The sequence below is a fragment of the Rhinopithecus roxellana genome, chromosome 11 (assembly GCF_007565055.1).
Source record: "Rhinopithecus roxellana isolate Shanxi Qingling chromosome 11, ASM756505v1, whole genome shotgun sequence".
Taxonomy (NCBI): Eukaryota; Metazoa; Chordata; class Mammalia; order Primates; family Cercopithecidae; genus Rhinopithecus; species Rhinopithecus roxellana.
Genome location: NC_044559.1, coordinates 1,155,062 through 1,179,501, shown reverse-complemented (window position 1 = coordinate 1,179,501; position 24,440 = coordinate 1,155,062). Strand labels below are relative to the sequence as shown.

Genomic DNA, 24,440 nt, shown 5'->3' with positions numbered 1-24,440 from the left:
AATAAAGGGGCCCTGGTAGCATTCCTAGTCCTGTAGGGGAGAGGTAAATAATTTACTAAAATCCATAGACAGAGAGGCTTGTGAGGACAGGGCTGCCTGGCTGGATCTGTAACTTTTGGTCAAAGAAATAGTTAATGCCAGCACTCCTAGAAGGTGGAGGGAGCCAGGAATGTAACTACTTGCCGCAGCCTTCTCTCTTCTTCCAGTCCTTGCTCTTCTGTCTTCCTCCAGTCATTTGCTCCTGCTTTTTATTGGCTGAACTCAACTGACATCAGGCAGTAAGGGAGCCCTGGAAGTAGTACATTGTGTATTTCAGCCTCCTGGGTGCACAGAGCAGGTTTGAGAATAGGGATTGGACTTGCAGGGGCAAATGAAAGATACCCAGTGCAATAAGAAATCTCTACAGGTATCTTCCTCCTTTTATTTTTTCTTATGACTGTGTCTAGACAGGGGAATTCATTTTTCTACTAGAAATACTTTATGTATATTCATTTATGATTTTCACTCTTAAGAGGTATTCTTTCAGTGAGATTATATCCCACACCTGGCCAGGAGGGTCCCATGCCCACGGAGCCTCCCTCATTGCTAGCACAGCAGTCTGCGATCTAAGGGCAGGACAGCAGCGAGGCTGGGGGAGGGGCCCCCGCCATTGCTGAGGCTTAAACAAAGCCGCTGGGAAGTTCGAACTGGGTGGAGCTCACAGCAGCTCATAGAGGCCTGCTTGTCTCTGTAGACTCCACCTCTGGGGGCAGGGCACAGCGAAACAACAACAACAACAACAAAAAGCAGCAGAAACCTCTGCAGACGCAAACGACTCTGTCTGACAGCTTTGAAGAGAGCAGTGGATCTCCCAACAGGGAGGTTGAGATCTGAGAATGGACAGACTGCCTGCTCAAGTGGGTCCCTGATCCCTGAGTAGCCTAACTGGGAGACATCCCCCACTAGGGGCAGACTGACACCCCATACTTCACTCGGTGGAGTACACCCCTAAGAGGAAGCTTCCAAAGCACGAATCAGACAGGTACACTCGCTGTTCAGCAATATTCTATCTTCTGCAGCCTCTGCTGCTGACACCCAGGCAAACAGGGTCTGGAGTGGACCTCAAGCAATCTCCAACAGACCTACAGCTGAGGGTCCTGACTGTTAGAAGGAAAACTAACAAACAGGAAGGACACCCACACCAAAACCCCATCAGTACGTCACCATCATCAAAGACCAGAGGAAGATAAAACCACAAGTTGGGGAAAAACCAGGGCAGAAAAGCTGGAAATTCAAAAAATAAGAGCGCATCTCCCCCTCCAAAGGAACGCAGCTCATCGCCAGCAATGGATCAAAGCTGGACGGAGAATGACTTTGACGAGATGAGAGAAGAAGGTTTCAGTCCATCAAACTTCTCAAGAGATAAAGGAGGAATTACGTACCCAGCACAAAGAAACTAAAAATCTTGAAAAAAGAGTGGAAGAATTGATAACTAGAATAATTAATGCAGAGAAGGCCATAAACGAAATGTCAGAGATGAAAACCATGACACGAGAAATACGTGACAAATGCACAAGCTTCAGTAACTGACTTGATCAACTGGAAGAAAGAGTATCAGCGATTGAGGATCAAATGAATGAAATGAAGCAAGAAGAGAAACCAAAAGAAAAAAGAAGAAAAAGAAATGAACAAAGCCTGCAAGAAGTATGGGATTATGTAAAAAGACCAAATCTACATCTGATTGGGGTGCCTGAAAGTGAGGGGGAGAATGGAACCAAGTTGGAAAACACTCTTCAGGATATCATCCAGGAGAACTTCCCCAATCTAGTAGGGCAGGCCAACATTCAAATTCAGGAAATACAGAGAACGCCACAAAGATACTCCTCAAGAAGAGCAACTCCAAGGCACATAATTGCCAGATTCACCAAAGTTGAAATGAAGGAAAAAATCTTAAGGGCAGCCAGAGAGAAAGGTCGGATTACCCACAAAGGGAAGCCCATCAGACTAACAGCAGATCTCTCAGCAGAAACTCTACAAGCCAGAAGAGACTGGGGGCCAATATTCAACATTCTTAAAGAAAAGAATGTTAAACCCAGAATTTCATATCCAGCCAAACTAAGTTTCATAAGTGAAGGAGAAATACAATCCTTCACAGACAAGCAAATGCTTAGAGATTTTGTCACCACCAGGCCCACCTTACAAGAGACCCTGAAGGAAGCACTAAACATGGAAAGGAACATCCAGTACCAGCCACTGTAAAAACATGCCAAAATGTAAAGACCATGGAGGCTAGGAAGAAACTGCATCATCTAACGAGCAAAATAACCAGATAACATCATAATGGCAGGATCAAGTTCACACATAAAAATATTAATCTTAAATGTAAATGGACTAAATGGTCCCATTAAAAGACACAGACTGGCAAACTGGATAAAGAGTCAAGACCCATCAGTCTGCTGTATTCAGGAGACCCATCTCACATGCAGAGACATACATAGGCTCAAAATAAAGGAATGGAGGAAGATCTACCAAGAAAATGGAGAACAAAAAAAAAAGCAGGGGTTGCAATACTAGTCTCTGATAAAACAGACCTTAAACCATCAAAGATCAAAAGAGACAAAGAAGGACATTACATAATGGTAAAGGGATCAATTCAACAGGAAGAGCTAACTATCCTAAATATATATGCACCCAATACAGGAGCACCCAGATTCATAAAGCAAGTCCTTAGAGACTAACAAAGAGACTTAGACTCCCATACAATAATAATGGGAGACTTCAACACCCCACTGTCAACATTAGACAGAACAACGAGACAGAAAGTCAACAAGGATATCCAGGAATTGACCTCATCTCTGCACCAAATGAACCTAATAGACATCTACAGAACTCTCCACCCCAAATCAACAGAATATACATTCTTCTCAGCACCACATCACACTTATTCCAAAATTGACCACATAATTGGAAGTAAAGCACTCCTCAGCAAATGTACAAGAACAGAAATTATAACAAACTGTCTCTCAGACCACAGTGCAATCAAACTAGAACTCAGGACTAAAAAACTCAATCAAAACCGCTCAACTACATGGAAACTGAATAACCTGGTCCTGAATGACTACTGGGTACATAACGAAATGAAGGCAGAAATAAAGATGTTCTTTGAAACCAATGAGAACAAAGATACAACATACCAGAATCTCTGGGACACATTTAAAGCAGTGTGTAGAGGGAAATTTATAGCACTAAATGCCCACAAGAGAAAGCTGGAAAGATCTAAAATGGACACTCTAACATCACAATTAAAAGAACTAGAGAAGCAAGAGCAAACACATTCAAAAGCTAGCAGAAGGCAAGAAATAACTAAGATCAGAGCAGAACTGAAGGAGATAGAGATACAAGAAACCCTCCAAAAATTCAGTGAATCCAGGAGTTGGTTTTCTGAAAAGATCAACAAAATTGACAGACCGCTAGCAAGACTAATAAAGAAGAAAAGAGAGAAGAATCAAATAGACGCAATAAAAAATGATAAAGGGGATATCACCACCGACCCCACAGAAATACAAACAACCATCAGAGAATACTATAAACGCCTCTACGCAAATAAACTAGAAAATCTAGAAGAAATGGATAATTTCCTGGACACTTACACTCTCCCAAGACTAAACCAGGAAGAAGCTGAATCCCTGAACAGACCAATAGCAGGCTCTGAAATTGAGGCAACAATTAATAGCCTACCAACCAAAAAGAGCCCAGGATCAGATGGATTCACAGCTGAATTCTACCAGAGGTACAAGGAGGAGCTGGTACCATTCCTTCTGAAACTATTCCAATCAATAGAAAAAGAGGGAATCCTCCCTAACTCATTTTATGAGGCCAACATCATCCTGATACCAAAGCCTGGCAGAGACACAACAAAAAATGAGAATTTTAGACCAATATCCCGGATGAACATTGATGCAAAAATCCTCAATAAAATACTGGCAAACCGGATCCAGCAGCACATCAAAAAGCTTATCCACCATGATCAAGTGGGCTTCATCCCTGAGATGCAAGGCTGGTTCAGGATATGCAAATCAATAAATGTAATCCAGCATATAACCAGAACCAAAGACAAAAACCACATGATTATCTCAATAGATGCAAAAAAGGCCTTTGACAAAATTCCACAGCCCTTCATGCTAAAAACGCTCAATAAATTCGGTATTGATGGAACATATCTCAAAAATATAGGAGCTATTTATGACAGACCCACAGTCAATATCATACTGAATGGGCAAAAACTGGAAAAATTCCCTTTGAAAACTGGCACAAGACAGGGATGCCCTCTCTCACCACTCCTATTCAACATAGTGTTGGAAGTTCTGGCTAGGGCAATCAGGCAAGAGAAGGAAATAAAGCGTATTCAGTTAGAAAAAGAAGAAGTCAAATTGTCCCTGTTTGCAGATGACATGATTGTACATTTAGAAAACCCCATCATCTCAGCCCAAAATCTCCTTCAGCTGATAAGAAACTTCAGGAAAGTCTCAGGATACAAAATGAATGTGCAAAAATCACAAGCATTCTTATACAACAGTAACAGTCAAACAGAGAACCAAATCATGAATGAACTTCCATTCACAATTGCTTCAAAGAGAATAAAGTACCTAGGAATCCAACTTACAAGCGATGTAAAGGAACTCTTCAAGGAGAACTACAAACCACTGCTCAGTGAAATCAAAGAGGACACAAACAAATGGAAGAACATTCCATGCTCATGGATAGGAAGAATCAGTATCGTGAAAATGGCCATACTGCCCAAGGTCATTTATAGATTCAATGCCATCCCCATCAAGCTACCAATGAGTTTCTTCACAGAATTGGAAAAAACTACTTTAAAGTTCATATGGAACCAAAAAAGAGCCCGCCTTGCCAAGACAATCCTAAGTCAAAAGAGCAAAGCTGGAGGCATCACGCTACCTGACTTCAAACTATACTACAAGGCTACGGTAACCAAAACAGTTTGGTACTGGTACCAAAACAGAGATATAGACCAATGGAACAGAACAGAGTCCTCAGAAATAATACCACACATCTACAGCCATCTGATCTTTGACAAACCTGAGAGAAACAAGAAATGGGGAAAGGATTCCCTATTTCATAAATGGTGTTGGGAGAATTGGCTGGTCATAAGTAGAAAGCTGAAACTGGATCCTTTCTTTACTCCTTATACGAAAATTAATTCAAGATGGATTAGAGACTTAAATGTTAGATCTAATACCATAAAAACCCTAGAAGAATACCTAGGTAATACCATTCAGGACATAGGCATGGGCAAGGACTTCATGTCTAAAACACCAAAAGCAACAGCAACAAAAGTCAAAATTGACAAATGGGATCTAATTAAACTAAAGAGCTTCTGCACAGCAAAAGAAACTACCATCAAAGTGAACAGGCAACCCACAGAATGGGAGAAAATTTTTGCAATCTACTAATCAGATAAAGGGCTAATATCCAGAACCTACAAAGAACTCAAACAAATTTACAAGAAAAAAACAAACAACCCCATCAAAAAGTGGGCAAAGGATATGAACAGACATTTCTCAAAAGAAGACATGCATACAGCCAACAGACACATGAAAAAATGCTCATCATCACTGGCCATCAAAGAAATGTAAATCAAAACCACAATGAGATACCATCTCACACCAGTGAGAATGGCAATCATTAAAAAGTCAGGAAACAACAGGTGCTGGAGAGGATGTGGAGAAATAGGAACACTTTTACACTGTTGGTGGGATTGTAAACTAGTTCAATCATTATGGAAAACAGTATGGCGATTCCTCAAGGATCTAGAACTAGAAGTACCATATGACCCAGCCATCCCATTACTGGGTATATACCCAAAGGATTATAAATCATGCTGCTATAAAGACACATGCACACGTATGTTTATTGCAGCACTATTCACAATAGCTTGGAATCAACCCAAATGTCCATCAGTGACAGACTGGATTAAGAAAATGTGGCACATATACACCATGGAATACTATGCAGCCATAAAAAAGGATGAGTTCGTGTCCTTTGTAGGGACATGGATGCAGCTGGAAACCATCATTCTCAGCAAACTATTGCAAGAACAGAAAACCAAACACCGCATGTTCTCACTCTTAGGTGGGAACTGAGCAATGAGATCACTTGGACTCGGGAAGGGGAACATCACACACCGGGGCCTATCATGGGGAGGGGGGAGGGGAGTGGGATTGCATTGGGAGTTTTACCAGATGTAAATGACGAGTTGATGAATGCTGACCAGTTGATGGGTGCAGCACACCAACATGGCACAAGCATACATATGTAACAAACCTGCACATGTACCCTAGAACTTAAAGTATAGTAATAATAAAATAAATGTAAAAAATAAAATCAAATAAAAAATTTTTTTAAAATTCCAAAATTAAAATTTTACCATAGACTTATTAAGAGTCTCTGCTTCCAGAATTGTTTACTTGGGGTAAAACCTGAATTCTTCATTTAGATGAAGAGTTTGAAGTCTACTTTTAATGAAATAACTTAGAAAACACACTGGCATGCCTTAATAATACAGACTCTGAGAAAGATAATTTACATTTCTAAATTTCTACCATTATTTTTTAAATTAGAGATAAGGTCTCACTATGTTGCCCACACTGGTCTCAAACTCTTGGGCTCAAGCAATCCTCCTGCATCAGCCTCCTTGGTAGTTGGAACTACAGGCATGCACCACCATGCCCAATAAATTTTCACAATTTCTAATATTATTTTGGTGTAATTAAAGAACCAATAAGAGAAACTGAGAAAAAACTATCTCCTAAAGACTACATGATATCAAAATAATGTGTCAAAAAAAAAAAAAAAAAACCTATATGCTATCTGGCACAGTTTCGGAATGGAACAGTATCAGAGAGATTCCATGATTACAATAATAAGTAACTGGATCCATTAAGATAAATTTAAGCATGAGTTTTGTTTTAAGTTACAATAGAATAATTTTAAAAGTCACAGTAAGTATACTTATGCAAATAAACCTTTACCAGATTTTATATATTCTCTATTGTGGAAAAGTTTTTCTAGTATAATGTTCCTGTTTCTCCAGCCCATTCCGTATTTTGACCTCACACCCTCAAAATATTTACCAATGATTTGTTACTTAATGAAGTTAAAAAAAAAAAAAATGTTTACATCAACAACTCATATTTCTATAAAATGTTTTTATCTGACCAACTTTATATTACCAACATGAAATAATGATACTTACCCCACTGCTAACCATGAAAAGTAAATACTATACAGAACTAGATTCCAACTGAGAAAGTCAACTTCACAAGAGACCATTTTACCTTGGTAGCAAGATTAAAGTCTTCCTCAACTTTTGTAGACTGTGAATTTTCAATAGTTGGTTTGTCACAAAGACTTTAGAGAAAAAAGATACAACAGAAATGAGCAAATTCATATATTTAAAAAGAAAATCTGCTAGTTCATATTTTGGTGCTCACTCTAAAAAATGAAAACAAAAACAAAATCTGGGGAAAGATCAGTCCTCTGTATATTATATCATGCTTCTTGGTAGAATTAAAATATGCCCTCTGTTTTGAAAAATGATTTTAGTTACCTTTTTTTATTTTTGACTCTACCTCCCCAACCGAGAACATACAGTAAAGACTGACTCTTAGTTCCATAAGAAATAGCGACAGCCAATATAATTGGTGTACCCTGAGTATCATTCGTCCTCCCAAACTGTTCTCAATGATGAACTGGAAATCTACTTAATGGCTGACATAACTTTTGATATCTAAACTGGAACAAACTTGATAATGTAAAATTAGGAAGAAAGATACAGTTACCTTGTCCCTTTTCCATTATCTATCTCTGATTCAAAGACTAATATGTGTCACTTGAAAATGACATTCTTTGTTTTTCAGCATAAAAGCCACTTAAGAAGGCCCTGTTGCTTCCCTTCACCCTAAAACACTACAGAGAGTCCCCTGAAATATTTGAAATGTTGAAAAATTGAACCTACAAATTTCAAATTGCGAATGTATATTTGTTACTGGGAATATTTTTCTCACAAAAAATTGAAACATTAAAAATAATAAAATCTAACTACTGATTTTATACTTGTCCTTCCTAGTTCAGGGCTACATAAACTAGCAAAGCCTTAAAAATCTTCATAGGTACTTATACCCAAGGAGAGAGTCTGCTAGAAAAACTGAGTCCTGATAGTTGGATTTCTCTAAGTACTATACATACACAGAGAGAAAGATCTGGAAGTGGGAGCCACTGTATATAGTGAAGGTTTCTCCCACTTCCAGATCTTTCTTCTGCAGGGCTTCATGGCAGTCTCCAACCTTTAAATATTCAGCTCATCAAAGCACAGCCTACTGAAAAGATAAACTCAATGATCAACCAAGAAGCTCTGTATTTACCTGTTCCTGGAAAACAACTAAATGGAGTCTTAGTCATTCACCTGTAGCATAAGCTTGTTACCAAAAACCCAACTGAACAATGACTTACATGCCAGTCAGTCTTACCCCTGCTTTATATGTACATGGGAAGGACATCAGAGGCTTGGAAAAAGAGTCAAAGGGGAGGGGACATCTGCCTTGGGCCACAGATCTATCTAACTCAGCAAACTTTAATCCCCTAGCACTCAAGGGGCTCTAAGCCACTCCTGTGAGATTTGCGCTGAAAGAACAGAATAGGACATTTCTATCTGATTGTGGAGACTTTTCCCAGTGGCTCTTTTTTTTTTTCCATTTTTCATTAGAAAGCTTGAAGTTTGTCAGTTCCTCCAATTAAACAAGCAAAAAACCAGCGACCTATTCAGGATTTCTTTTCAACATTGTTTTAGTATGCCCTTCTAGATAACTCCCAATGTCTTCTGTTTGTTCCTCTAATTTATCTTCATCAAACTTGTCATAAGGTCCAACATTCTGATCTCTTTGGTAAACCCTTACTCCTACCAATCCTGGGACTGTTTCTCTTCAAACTTGGCCTTTCCCTGATAATTCCATTCTTATCTACTTCCACTGGGTTCTCCAGCTAATTCCATTCTTATAGTTTTCCATTTGTTTAATTAGACCCATTCCCTCTTCCTATTATTCAAACACTCATGTACATGATGATATAAAAACAAGAGTAATGGGCTTTGAAATGAGTGTAAATATTACTTCTGCTACCTCCTATATTTAAATAAGTCACTTTGAGTTTCAGACTCTCCATCTGAACAACTATTTTTGCAGGATATTAAATACAGGTTGAAATATGAAAGTATTTTGATTAGTCTCCAAGAGTCTTTAAAATCCTAAAATTCCACGTGCCTTTAATTTTACCTATAGAAAAATGGGGCTGGCAGAAAGGAATAAAATTATAGAAGAAAAGAACACCAAGGAAAGCAGAGAAGAAAGTAATCGGGAAAAGATTATAGAAAAGTTATGGAAGAAGAAAAATTGACTCTAGAAAAAAAATGAAGAGTTCATGCAACTAGGCAGGGTACTGCTTTGAAGAAAAACTAAACTGGGAAGTCAGTAAATAGAGAAATCTTAAGAAATAGCCTCTAAATATGATTAACATATCTATATCTATTCTCCACTAAAATAATTCATCTACAGGATTTACCTGGTATTGCTTATGAAACAAAAGCCTGTGTCTTGTCGCCACAGCTAAATAAGATCTGCTCTAAAAACTTCGATGATAATAACAAGGTACTGATATACCACTTAAACTGTTAAACATGTTAGGACAAAGTCTTCTGTTAACCAGTGTTCTAAGGGAAAACTCTAAAAAGAGTTAATATAGGCCGGGCGCAGTGGCTCAAGCCTGTAATCCCAGCACTTTGGGAGGCCGAGACGGGCGGATCACGAGGTCAGGAGATCGAGACCATCCTGGCTAACACAGTGAAACCCCGTCTCTACTAAAAAATACAAAAACCTAGCCAGGCGAGGTGGCGGGCGCCTGTAGTCCCAGCTACTCAGGAGGCTGAGGCAGGAGAATGGCGTAAACCCGGGAGGCGGAGCTTGCAGTGAGCTGAGATCGGGCCACTGCACTTCAACCTGGGCGACAGAGTGAGACTCCGTCTCAAAAAAAAAAAAAAAAAAAAAAAAAAAAGAGTTAATATGTAACAAAAGGTAACTTTGTGAATTGATCCCATCTGGACCTGTACCTTGATCCTAATGATGCAGAGGTCTCCATCAATCTACACCAAGAGGGAAGAGAAAGGATTTGGGAGCAAGATAGGCAGATGTTCAAACTCAAGGGTCAGCTACTTTTTAGCTATGAAATCATAGGCCAATTAATCAACCTTTCTGAACCGCATTTGCCTGATTAATACAAAGTAGGTGATAGTAGCACAGATGCTTTGCAAAGCTGTGTGATGACTATGTGAGATAATAAATATGAAGCACATAATATGTTGTCTAGCCCAGAGTAGAATACTCAGGAGGTAGTGATTTTTTTTCTCTATATTTTCTGAGTTAGCATAAACGTTTAAAAAAAACTGCAAAGTCTTACCTGAATTTAGGCTCCACAGAACTCATATCCACTATTAAAGAAAAAAAGTAAAATACATTAAATCAACAAATATAAATAGAAAATACAGAATATTAAAAACTTAAGAGGGCATGATAGCATATGCCTTTAATCCCAGCTACTTGAGAAGGTGAAGCAGGAGGATCACCTGAGGAGTCCAGGAGTCTGAAAGCAGCCTGGGAGACATTGCAAGACTTCAACTTAACTTAAAAGAATCATGCACATTTTCGTGCATGATCTAGATCTTGTTTAAAAAAGCATAATACTCCAACACCTTGTTACAAAGACTCAGATGATCTGATATAAAGGACTCCTTTGGGACCATACATTGAGCTATGGTAAAATTATTAAGTATACTATTTTTAGGAAATTAATGCATTAAGAATGCTTTTTCCCCTCCTTTATAGTTCTCAAATGCAAGGAAAAATAGAATTTATCACAATTTGATCTCTACAAGTGAACTACAGTGTACAATAAACATAATCCAAACAGAATCCTATAAGACTCTCAGAAAATTATATTATCAGCAGAATTAGTATAAGTGGACAGTGTCAACCTTAGAAAGTATAATTTCTAGAAAAATGAACTAGGAGCAGTTAGAAAAGAGTACACAGTAGTCTCTCTTTATCTGCTCTATGTGTAGAAACACACACAACATGATTTACCTCTGCTCTCACACCACAATCATCAAAACAGAAGACTTCTGTGACCAAATTTGTGGAGGATTTTCTCCACCAACAAATAAGCAACCAATTCTGTAACAGAAACCAGCAAGTTGTCCTCTATTTAATTCCAACACTATCTAGAAATAGTGTCAGATCCCACAAGCTGAAGGCTTAGTCTCACAAGACTACCCTCCCACATCAGTTGCAAATCTGGGTTTCTGAAGCATCTAACCATCTGGTTTCAAGGTGGGGTTCTCACAACTCCCTCTTTGGGTTTGACATGCTAGAGTTTCCCAAAGACTAAGGGAAACACATTTACCAGTTTATTATAAAGAGTATCACAAAGGAGACACATGAAGAGATGCATAGAGCAAGTTATAGGAAAGGGGCATGGAGCTTCCATGCCCTCCCAGGGCACATCAGTCTCCAAACACTTCCATATGTTCAGCTATCTAGAAGGTCTCTGTTCCCAGTCATTCTGGATTCTAAAGAAAGCTTTATTACATAGGCATGAATGAAAAAAATCTGTGACCATTGGTAATTGACCTAACCTTCACCTCCTAGGAAGTTGAGGGGTGGGGCTAAAGTCCTAATACATCATGTCTTGTTCTTTATTGTGACCATCTCCTATCCTGAAGCTACCTAGGGACTGCCAGCCATCACTCAATTGTTAGCATACAAAGACATCTTTGGAGATTCTAAACATTTTATGAGTTGTATGCCAGAAAACAATGTTGAAGACCAAACATATGTTTCACAGTATAATAGACATGGTTGTGATTTCAGTTACTCATGGTCATCCATAGTCCAAAAATATTAAACGGGGAATTCCAGAAATATGCAAGTCATAAGTTCTAAATAATGTGTCATTCTAAGGAGTATGATGAAATATTAAGACATCCTGTTTCATCTCACCCAGGTCATGAATCATTCCTTTGTGTATGCTATTTGCCCATTAGTCATCAAAGTGGTCTGTTCCTGAATCCCAACCATCAACATTATCATGACTCAATGATCCACCGTCAAATGAAGCAGATGATCCACCTTCTGATATGTCGTCAGATAGCCAGAAATTAATAGTAATCTAACACCACATGACAACTCATACCTCATTCACCTGGCTTCATCTCATCATATAGGCATTATGTCATCTCACAGGCATCACACGAAAAAGAAGGGTGAGTACAAGACAAGACATTTTGAGAACCATTTTCACCTAACTTTGATTACAATATATTGTTATTGTTTTATTTTATCATGAGTTATTGTTAATTTCTTACTGTGCCAAATTTATAAATTAAACTATCATAAATACGCATATATAAAAAAACATATATATATAGGGTTTTATACTATCCACAGTTTCAGACATTCACCGGGTGTCTTAGAAAATACCTCACATGGATAAGGGTGAATTACTATACTTATTTGTGTGTGTGTGTTTATGTTTGTGTGAGAGACAGACACAACACAGATCTCCACTCTCCACAAGAAGCAGATAAAAAAGACAACACTTTTCCTCACACTTTACCCTTAGGTTTTGACAACTCTGGAATAATATTGGAATGTGTATTCAGCAGTCCAGACAATTTTCCAGACCCTGGCTATGTTGGCTGCTTTAGTTACAAAAAGTTAGGTGGGATCTTGGGAGATTTTTTTATTGGACACCAGAAATATCAACCATATCAACAGTATACTTAAAAACTCTAAAATAATTCTTTTGAACAGATTACCACTGAAGAATTTGTAAATTAAATTCAATTGACTTTTCAGTAAACTTACTGCTTGAAATTCTCGCATTTAAAAGTAATTTGCAACATCACTTTCTCTGACTCCTCTCATACTTTTCTTTAGCCACTGCTCAATCTCCTTTACCAAGTCTTTTGACTCTGTGAAATGTTGATACTCTCAAGGTTTTGTCAATGACTTTCTTCTTATTCTACATCTTCTGCATCATGGATAAGTTCATTGAAATCTATGGCTTTGCTTAATAATTATAATAAAATTATTCTAAGCCTACATCTCCAACCAGAGTTCTATCTCCAGCTAGAAATACCTATAATCCAATTACCTACTGAAAGTATCACGTATGAGTGTTTCATTAAACTCGTAAACTCGTCATGTAAAGAAAACTGTTAGTCTGTCCCATGACTGTTTGCACTTCTCTGCCGACCTGACAATTTTCTTTCTTTCTCTTTTTTTGAGATGGAGTCTTGCTCTGTTGCCCAGGCTGGAGTGCACTGGTGAGTTCTCAGCACACTGCACTCTCCGTCTCCTGGGTTTATGCCATTCTCCTGCCTCAGCCTCCCAAGTAGCTGGAACTACAGGCGCCCGCCACCACACTCAGCTAATTTTTTGTATTTTTAGTAGAGATGGAGTTTCACTGCGTTAGCCAGGATGGTCTCGATCTCCTGACCTCGTGATCTGCCCACCTTGGCCTCCCAAAGTGCTGGGATTACAGGCATGAGCCACCGCGCCCAGCCCTGACTTGACAATTTTCTACTCCTTCCCCATGAGCATTGTAAATGCTTATTCACAATCTGTAAACCTATGACCTGAGATTTTCTCTGTCCCATAGCTTTTTAAACTCAACAATAACTAAACTGTATTAACTGTATCTCTTTTCTGCCTTTGCTTTATCTTTCCAGTGCCACTGGAAATGCCAATCTATTATTTTATATTTATATATCCTACTTAGACATGGCCCCTTATCTGATGGCTTTCACAGAGAAAAAGAAACCCTACCAATTACTATTGTTATTTTTTAAGTTTAAAAATATTTAGCAAAACAAATCAAAATAATGGCAAAGAAAGACCTACAGGTTTAAATATGTAAATTGAGCTTCTGAACTTGATTTGTTTTAACCTCGATGGGTCAAACTTTCATCACAGATTGATACTAGGCCATAGATTGGTGACAAAAAAAAAAAAAAAAAAAAAAAAAAAGACCATAGCATGAACTACTAAAAAAGCTTACTTTGTTTTTAAATCCTTTTATGTAATTATCCTTCATCTATCGTCTATATGAAGGACCAGCAAACTATATGCCACCAGCCAAATTCAGCTTATCAAATGGTTTTTATACAATGTTTTATTGGAGTACAATCATGCCTATTTGCTCACACATTATGTATGACTGCTTTCACCCTACAATGCAGAGTTCAATAGCTGTAATAGAGACCACCTGGCCTAACATACTTAGTTTCTTTTTTTTTTTTTCAGACGGAGTGCTGCTCTGTCACCCAGGCTGCAGTGCAGCGGTGCGATCTCAGCTTACTGCAGTCTCCGCCTCCTTGGTTCAAGCGATTCTCCTGCCTCAGCCTCCCAAGTAGCCAGGATTACAGGCACGTGCCACCACACCTGGCTTTTCTTTTTGTATTTTTAGTAGAGATGGGGTTGCACCATATTGGCCAGGCTGCTCTCGAACTCATAACCTCATGATTCACCTGCCTCAGCCTCCCAAACTGCTGGGATTACAGGCATGAGCCACCACACCTGGTGGTCTAACATATTTCCTATCTGGCACTTTACAGGAAAAGTTTGCCAATCTCTGCCTTATACCATGACCAAAATGCCCTGATACTCAGATCTAATCTTGTGACTCCCCTGCTCAAACTTTTCCAATGAATCCCTGCAGAAAACATTGCTGGCTTCCTATGCACAGTCATTATTTATTCTTTCTTGCTGTAGAAACACAAGTTTATTTAGATATTCATTATTCCATTACCCCTATTCCATCTCACAAAGAGAAATCATTATTCTAAACTAATCACAGTAATTACATTTGCTTTCCTAGTGACTGGCTTAGAAATGGCATATGGTATAATCCAGCCAACAAAAAGGTTACAGGAAGATTACTGCAAGCTTCCAAGTTTTCTCCCTATTTAAAAGAAACATGTGAACAAAAGCAGTCCTTCCAGCCTTTAAATATTGTCTGGAGAGAGCGTGATGATTGGAGCTGTTGTTAATTAGCCTACCAAAAGTGGGATCCTGGCTGGGCACGGTAGCTTACACCTGAATTCCCAGCACTTTTGGAGGCCAAGGAGGGGATATCACGAGGTCAGGAGTTCGAGTTTGGCCAATATAGTGAAACCCTGTCTCTACTAAAAATACAAAAAATTAGCCAGGTATGGTGGTGGGTGCCTGTAATGCCAGCTACTTGGGAGACTGAGGCAGGAGAATTGCATGAACCCAGGAGACAAAGGTTGCAGTGAGCCGAGATCGCTTGCGCCATTGCACTCCAGCCCAGGCAACAGTGTGAAACTCCATCTCAAAATAATAAATAAATAAATAAATAAATAAATAAATAATGGGATCCTATGATATCCCTGAACCACCAAAAGAACTTTAGTTCCTATGGTTTTAGCCATTGTTAGTTCATCTAGTATTTACAATCAGAAGTATTGTGAGAATTTTTCCAGGGCCTACAGAATAAGATCTACTTATTTCTATACTACTAAAAAGTGTTGTCTAAGCTTGCCTTATTTACATATTCAAGTCATTCCCAACAACTCCCATATCACGCTTTTTTTACTAGGGAACCTGAAGTGCCAATAAACCCTACAACGTTCACTCAAGCATCTTACCATTTGTACTTGCTTTTATAGATGTTTCTTTTGTAGGACATGTGATCATCTTAGATGTTCCTTTTTCCAAATCTTCAGTTTTATTAGGTGTTACTCCTGCTACGCATTCAGTCTTTACAGATGTTTCTTTTTCCTCCCATGTGATCTTCCTAGGTCTTTCTTTTGCTGGCCATGCAGATTTCTCAGATGTTTCTTTTGTAGGCCTCATAATTTTCCTAGGTGTTTCTTCTGAGGACTGTTCAAACTTTCCAGATGTCGCTTTCCCCAGACATTGAATTTTGTCAGATGTTCCCTCCACCAAGGGTGCAGCCTCATGAGGTGGTTTTTCCACCAAGCTTTCAGCCATGTCAGGTGTTCTTTCCGCCAAGGGTGCAGCCTCATCAGTTGTTCCTGCAGATGTTCCTTCTGCCAAACACGCAATCTGGTTAAATTTTCTTTCTGCTAAATATCATCCTCCTGACTCTTCACCTGGCAAACTTCTACTCATTCTATATGCTTTCCTTACATATTACCAAACTTTTCTTTTCTCTCTCTCTTTTTTTTTTTTTTGATGGAGTCTTGCTCTGTTACCCAGGCTAGAGTGCAGTGGTGCGATCTCAGCTCAATGCAATTCAAGCAATTCTCCCACCTCAAGTGACCCTCCTACCTCAGCCTCCCAAGTAGCTGGGATTACAGGCACAGGCCACATCACCCGGCTAATTTTTCGTATTGAGTAGAGATGGGTTTCACCATGATAGTCAGGCTGGTCTCAAACTCCTGAGTTCAAGCAAACCATCTGCCTTGACCTCCCAAAGTGCTAGGATTATAGGAGTGAGCCACTGTGCCTGGACACTACCAAATTTTTTAAAGCTTTAATTCTTCACCTTGGATATAAAATGTCTGACACATGCTGAATATGGTAATGACATGACATAATAAGTAATAATTATAAGGTCTCAAAGGGGTTCTGGCACAGAGTAAGCACTAAATAAAGTAATAAATAATAAAAAAGATGACAATAACAGGAAAAATGCTTAGTACCTTAATAAAGAAGCAAATAAAAAATGACAATGATAATAACAAGGAAGATGCTTAGTACCTTAAAGATACCTGACAGTTATTTGTTAAGTGGACAAGTGGATAAATGAAAAAAAAAAAATCATTTTTAAAGAAATTCTGTTGGAAAAATACAGAAATTCAGTAGACACAGCTCTACTGTATTATGAGCACTGTAAAGACCCAAACTATGTGTATTCCATCTTTGTCTCCTGCAGCTTGCCAAATCTAAATTATAGAGGTCCTTTGATAAATATATAATAAATTAAAGATGTGCTCATACAGTTCATATTGCAAAATGCATTGTGTCACATTTAAGTATCACAGTAGCATTTTCATTATTGTGAAAAATTTTTGTAATTTTTTTATAACTTTTTGAGTTTAGAGTTAAGCTATTTGAATATTTATAATGATAATATTTTGGCTATTAGAAACAGAGTATCTTCCTGTAACAAAATTACTATTAACACACTAATTATCCAGCAGATAGAACAACATACCTTGTTCTAATGAAGTAAATATATCTTATTTGGTTTCAACTTAGAGGGAATGAAGTTGATAATAGTGAGACCTTGTTGGTACAAGACTATGTAACATCCTGCGCTTCTCAATAAAGAATTGCTTTTCCAACTTCTGCACCCCGTAGGTATCGTTGAAAGATATCTCCTATTGGTACTGATGTACCCTGGCTAAGTTTTGCAATTCTTGTTGACATTTGTTTATGGTGCCAGAAAAGTATTATTAAATTCCAAATTCTAAAGATAGTTACTTTTTTAGTGACACAAGTCACTATGTCACACAGTTGATCCTCGAATAAGGGTTTTCACTCTAGGAGCCCACTAATAGATTTTTCTTTTCCTTTGCCACTGCAAGATAGCAAGACAAATCTCTCCTCTGCCTTCTCCTTATCAGACTACTCAATGTGAAGGCAATAAGAATGAAGACTTTTACGTATACTAATTCACTTCCACTTAATAAATAGTGAATATATTTTTTCCTCCTTCTAGCAGTTTCTTTCCTCTAGCTCACTTTATTGTAAGAATACAGTATACAGTGCATATAAAACAGAAACTATGTGTTAATTGACTGTTTATGCTTTCAATAAGGCTCCAGGTCAAGAGTGAACTATTAGCAAAGTTTTGGTGGAGTCATAAGAAACAGATTTTCATAGGAAGCAGATTTTCAGCTGCATGGGGGATCAGCACCCTAACTCTTATATTGCTCAAGATTCAACTGTAATTAATTATCATTTACTAAATGCAAACCATTTATTGTAAAAATTAAATAGAGCCCAGAAGTTCAATACCAGCCTGAGGGCAACATAAGAAGACCCTGTCTCTACAGTAAATAAATAAATAAATAAATAAATAAATAAATAAATAAAACCGTGTTTCTTCAGAGGTTATTGTAGGAGTTCATCAGGTTGGTGGGAAACATTTTAAGATGACATTATAGGACATAGACACAAATCTTCTTGGAAGGCCGGAAGGTTTTGTAAAAGTCTCAAGATAGGGTTATGGCTGAAAGCAGTCTAATCTTTACCTTGAGCAAATAGCTTAAAGTGGGTACAAAGGAAAGTAGAGTAGTTTATCTAAATAGCATATTTACTCATGCTTTTTTGTTTGTTTGTTTTGTTTTTGTTTTTTTTGAGACGGAGTCTCACTCTGTGGTCCAGGCTGGAGTGCAGTGGCGCTATCTCAGCTCACTGCAAGCTCCGCCTCCCGGGTCCACGCCATTCTCCTGCCTCAGCTCTGGAGTAGCTGGGACTACAGGCGCCCGCCACAGAGCCTGGCTCATTTTTTGTATTTTTAGTAAAGACGGGGTTTCACCATATTAGCTCGGATGGTCTTGATCATCTGACCTCGTGATCCGCCCGCCTCGGCCTCCCAGAGTGCTGGGATTACAGGCCTGAGCCACCGCGCCCGGCCACTCATGCGGCTTTAAGACTTCCCTTTGATCACCTATGGCAGGATGGCTCTCCCGGGGTGGGGCGACCAGATTAATTACCCACAGGTATGTTGACTCAAAGCCTTTGTCATTAAAACTTTGCCCACAGGGCCAGCTTGCCAGGGTTGTGGCTGCTGACTCTTTACAGCAACTTCCTTGGTGTCTGTAAAATTGGCTGAGAACCCTTGCTGCTCTTTCACTGAATATCGGTGTCTGGATATGCGTCTCATCTGTCACGCAGCCGGGGTCTGCAGGATAGACCCCCGCAGGTTATAATATTCAAATGTTACAATTTTCTGTTATTAATTCCTACTTTTCGTTATTAGATGGTCGATTCTTTGTGGCTTGTAATTCAGGGCATGTAAACTAATTATAATTTGTAATAAAATTTGTTTATAAATATATTAATTAATTAAATTGGATAACCTGATCATCCCCTATTACTGAGCTCATCAATCACACAAAGGGTTATACATTTTATAACAAGTCTAAGTTGTTATGACAATTGAGGAATCATACAATATACAAAATTGTGTTATATATACAAAAGTATTATATAGGATTTTAGGGACCATAATTAAATACTTTTTCAGATAACATTTTTTGAAATTATTAACTACCTACAACTAAATTCTTTTTTTTTTTTTTTTTTTTTTTTTTTTTTTTTTTTTTTTTTTTTTGAAATTCTTTCTTTTTTTTTTTTTTTTTTATTATACTTTAAGTTCTAGGGTACATGTGCATAACGTGCAGGTTTGTTACATATGTATACTTATGCCATGTTGGTGTGCTGCACCCATCAACTCGTCAGCACCCATCAATTCATCATTTATATCATGTATAACTCCCCAATGCAATCCCTCCCTCCTCCCCCCTCCCCCCTCCCCATGATAGACCCCAGTGTGTGATGTTCCCCTTCCCGAGTCCAAGTGATCTCATTGTTCAGTTCCCACCTATGAGTGAGAACATGCGGTGTTTGGTTTTCTCTTCTTGTGATAGTTTGCTAAGAATGATGGTTTCCAGCTGCATCCATGTCCCTACAAAGGACGCAAACTCATCCTTTTTTATGGCTGCATAGTATTCCATGGTGTATATGTGCCACATTTTCTTAATCCAGTCTGTCACAGATGGACATTTGGGTTGATTCCAAGTCTTTGCTATTGTGAATAGTGCCGCAATAAACATACGTGTACATGTGTCTTTGTAGTAGACTAATTTATAATCCTTTGGGTATATACCCAGTAGTGGGATGGCTGGGTCATATGGTACATCTAGTTCTAGATCCTTGAGGAATTGCCATACTGTTTTCCATAATGGTTGAACTAGTTTACAATCCCACCAACAGTGTAAAAGTGTTCCTATTTCTCCACATCCTCTCCAACACCTGTTGTTTCCTGACTTCTTAATGATTGCCATTCTAACTGGTGTGAGATGGTATCTCATTGTGGTTTTGATTTGCATTTCTCTGATGGCCAGTGATGATGAGCATTTTTTCATGTGTCTGTTGGCTGTATGAATATCTTCTTTTGAGAAATGTCTGTTCATATCCTTTCCCCACTTTTTGATGGGGTTGTTTGTTTTTTTCTCGTATATTTGTTTGAGTTCTTTGTAGATTCTGGATATTAGCCCTTTGTCAGATGAGTAGGTTGCAAAAATTTTCTCCCATTCTGTAGGTTGCCTGTTCACTCTGATGGTAGTTTCTTTTGCTGTGCAAAAGCTCTTTAGTTTAATTAGATCCCATTTGTCAATTTTGGCTTTTGCTGCCGTTGCTTTTGGTGTTTTAGACATGAAGTCCTTGCCCATGCCTATGTCCTGAATGGTACTACCTAGATTTTCTTCTAGGGTTTTTATGGTATTAGGTCTAACATTTAAGTCTCTAATCCATCTTGAATTAATCTTCGTATAAGGGGTAAGGAAAGGATCCAGTTTCAGCTTTCTACTTATGGCTAGCCAATTTTCCCAGCACCATTTATTAAATAGGGAATCCTTTCCCCATTTCTTGTTTCTCTCAGGTTTGTCAAAGATCAGATGGCTGTAGATGTGCGGTATTATTTCTGAGGACTCTGTTCTGTTCCATTGGTCTATATCTCTGTTTTGGTACCAGTACCATGCTGTTTTGGTTACTGTAGCCTTGTAGTATAGTTTGAAGTCAGGTAGGGTGACGCCTCCAGCTTTGTCCTTTTGACTTAGGATTGTCTTGGCAATGCGGGCTCTTTTTTGGTTCCATATGAACTTTAAAGCAGTTTTTTCCAATTCTGTGAAGAAACTCATTGGTAGCTTGATGGGGATGGCATTGAATCTATAAATAACCTTGGGGAGTATGGCCATTTTCACGATATTGATTCTTCCTATCCATGAGCATGGTATGTTCTTCCATTTGTTTGTGTCCTCTTTGATTTCACTGAGCAGTGGTTTGTAGTTCTCCTTGAAGAGGTCCTTTACATCCCTTGTAAGCTGGATTCCTAGGTATTTTATTCTCTTTGAAGCAATTGTGAATGGAAGTTCATTCCTGATTTGGCTCTCTGCTTGTCTGTTACTGGTGTATAAGAATGCTTGTGATTTTTGCACATTGATTTTGTATCCTGAGACTTTGCTGAAGTTGCTTATCAGCTTAAGGAGATTTTGGGCTGAGACGATGGGGTTTTCTAAATATACAATCATGTCATCTGCAAACAGGGACAATTTGACTTCTTCTTTTCCTAACTGGATACCCTTGATTTCTTTCTCTTGCCTGACTGCTCTAGCCAGAACTTCCAACACTATGTTGAATAGGAGTGGTGAGAGAGGGCATCCCTGTCTTGTGCCAGTTTTCAAAGGGAATTTTTCCAGTTTTTGCCCATTCAGTATGATATTAGCTGTGGGTTTGTCATAAATAGCTCTTATTATTTTGAGGTATGTTCCATCAATACCGAATTTATTGAGCGTTTTTAGCATGAAGGGCTGTTGAATTTTGTCAAAAGCCTTTTCTGCATCTATTGAGACAATCATGTGGTTCTTGTCTTTGGTTCTGTTTATATGCTGGATTACGTTTATTGATTTGCGAATGTTGAACCAGCCTTGCATCCCAGGGATGAAGCCCACTTGATCATGGTGGATAAGCTTTTTGATGTGCTGCTGAATCCGGTTTGCCAGTATTTTATTGAGGATTTTTGCATCAATGTTCATCAGGGATATTGGTCTAAAATTCTCTTTTTTTGTTGTGTCTCTGCCAGGCTTTGGTATCAGGATGATGTTGGCCTCATAAAATGAGTTAGGGAGGATTCCCTCTTTTTCTATTGATTGGAATAGTTTCAGAAGGAATGGTACCAGCTCCTCCTTGTACCTCTGGTAGAATTCAGCTGTGAATCCATCTGGTCCTGGACTTTTTTTGGTGGGTAGGCTATTAATTGTTGCCTCAATTTCAGAGCCTGCTATTGGTCTATTCAGGGATTCAACTTCTTCCTGGTTTAGCCTTGGGAGAGTGTAAGTGTCCAGGAAATTATCCATTTCTTCTAGATTTTCTAGTTGATTTGCGTAGAGGCGTTTATAGTATTCTCTGATGGTAGTTTGTATTTCTGTGGGGTCAGTGGTGATATCCCCTTTATCATTTTTTATTGCATCTATTTGATTCCTCTCTCTTTTTTTCTTTATTAGCCTTGCTAGCGGTCTGTCAATTTTGTTGATCTTTTCAAAAAACCAACTCCTGGATTCATTGATTTTTTGGAGGGTTTTTTGTGTCTCTATCTCCTTCAGTTCGGCTCTGATCTTTGTTATTTCTTGCCTTCTGCTAGCTTTTGAATGTGATTGCTCTTGCCTCTCTAGTTCTTTTAATTGTGATGTTAGAGTGTCAATTTTAGATCTTTCCTGCTTTCTCTTGTGGGCATTTAGTGCTATAAATTTCCCTCTACACACTGCTTTAAATGTGTCCCAGAGATTCTGGTATGTTGTATCTTTGTTCTCATTGGTTTCAAAGAACATCTTTATTTCTGCTTTCATTTCGTTATGTACCCAGTAGTCATTCAGGAGCAGGTTGTTCAGTTTCCATGTAGTCGAGCGGTTTTGATTGAGTTTCTTAGTCCTGAGTTCTAGTTTGATTGCACTGTGGTCTGAGAGACAGTTTGTTATAATTTCTGTTCTTTTACATTTGCTGAGGAGTACTTTACTTCCAATTATGTGGTCAATTTTGGAATAAGTGCGATGTGGTGCTGAGAAGAATGTATATTCTGTTGATTTGGGGTGGAGAGTTCTATAGATGTCTATTAGGTCCGCTTGGTGCAGAGATGAGTTCAATTCCTGGATATCCTTGTTAACTTTCTGTCTCGTTGATCTGTCTAATGTTGACAGCGGAGTGTTGAAGTCTCCCATTATTATTGTATGGGAGTCTAAGTCTCTTTGTAAGTCTCTAAGGACTTGCTTTATGAATCTGGGTGCTCCTGTATTGGGTGCATATATATTTAGGAGAGTTAGCTCTTCCTGTTGAATTGATCCCTTTACCATTATGTAATGGCCTTCTTTGTCTCTTTTGATCTTTGATGGTTTAAAGTCTGTTTTATCAGAGACTAGGATTGCAACCCCTGCTTTTTTTTGTTCTCCATTTGCTTGGTAGATCTTCCTCCATCCCTTTATTTTGAGCCTATGTGTGTCTCTGCATGTGAGATGGGTCTCCTGAATACAGCAGACTGATGGGTCTTGACTCTTTATCCAGTTTGCCAGTCTGTGTCTTTTAATTGGAGCATTTAGTCCATTAACATTTAAGGTTAATATTGTTATGTGTGAACTTGATCCTGCCATTATGATATTAACTGGTTATTTTGCTCGTTAGTTGATGCAGTTTCTTCCTAGCCTCGATGGTCTTTACATTTTGCCAAGTTTTTGCGATGGCTGGTACCGGTTGTTCCTTTCCATGTTTAGGGCTTCCTTCAGGGTCTCTTGTAAGGCAGGCCTGGTGGTGACAAAATCTCTAAGCATTTGCTTATCTGTAAAGGATTTTATTTCTCCTTCACTTATGAAACTTAGTTTGGCTGGATATGAAATTCTGGGTTTAAAATTCTTTTCTTTAAGAACGTTGAATATTGGCCCCCACTCTCTTCTGGCTTGTAGAGTTTCTGCCGAGAGATCTGCTGTTAGTCTGATGGGCTTCCCTTTGTGGGTGACCCGACCTTTCTCTCTGGCTGCCCTTAAGATTTTTTCCTTCATTTCAACTTTGGTGAATCTGGCAATTATGTGTCTTGGAGTTGCTCTTCTGGAGGAGTATCTTTGTGGCGTTCTCTGTATTTCCTGAATTTGAATGTTGGCCTGCCCTACTAGGTTGGGGAAGTTCTCCTGGATGATATCCTGAAGAGTGTTTTCCAACTTGGTTCCATTTTCCCCCTCACTTTCAGGCACCCCAATCAGACGTAGATTTGGTCTTTTTACGTAATCCCATACTTCTTGCAGGCTTTGCTCATTTCTTTTTCTTCTTTTTTCTTTTGGTTTCTCTTCTCGCTTCATTTCATTCATTTGATCTTCAATCGCTGATACTCTTTCTTCCAGTTGATCGAGTCGGTTACTGAAGCTTGTGCATTTGTCACGTATTTCTCGTGTCATGGTTTTCATCTCTGTCATTTCGTTTATGATCTTCTCTGCATTAATGAGTCTAGCTGTCAATTCTTCCACTCTTTTTTCAAGATTTTTAGTTTCTTTGCGCTGGGTACGTAATTCCTCCTTT

The 24,440-nt window shown here is 38.6% G+C and overlaps 1 protein-coding gene across 1 annotated transcript in view; it reads right to left on the bottom strand.

The window, feature by feature from the left end:
* Positions 1 to 212: 212 nt before the first annotated feature.
* The window catches only part of LOC115900472 (ankyrin repeat domain-containing protein 30B-like), a 42,869-nt gene continuing 18,641 nt past the window's right edge, over positions 213 to 24,440 (bottom strand). Inside the window, exons 7-10 of the mRNA XM_030941381.1 lie at positions 15,776 to 16,180; positions 10,507 to 10,537; positions 7,338 to 7,410; positions 213 to 289 (exon numbers count right to left, since the gene is read on the bottom strand). Of these exons, the coding sequence (XP_030797241.1) occupies positions 272 to 289; positions 7,338 to 7,410; positions 10,507 to 10,537; positions 15,776 to 16,180 (527 nt within the window). The 3' untranslated portion in view covers positions 213 to 271. The remainder of the gene's footprint in view (positions 290 to 7,337; positions 7,411 to 10,506; positions 10,538 to 15,775; positions 16,181 to 24,440) is intronic.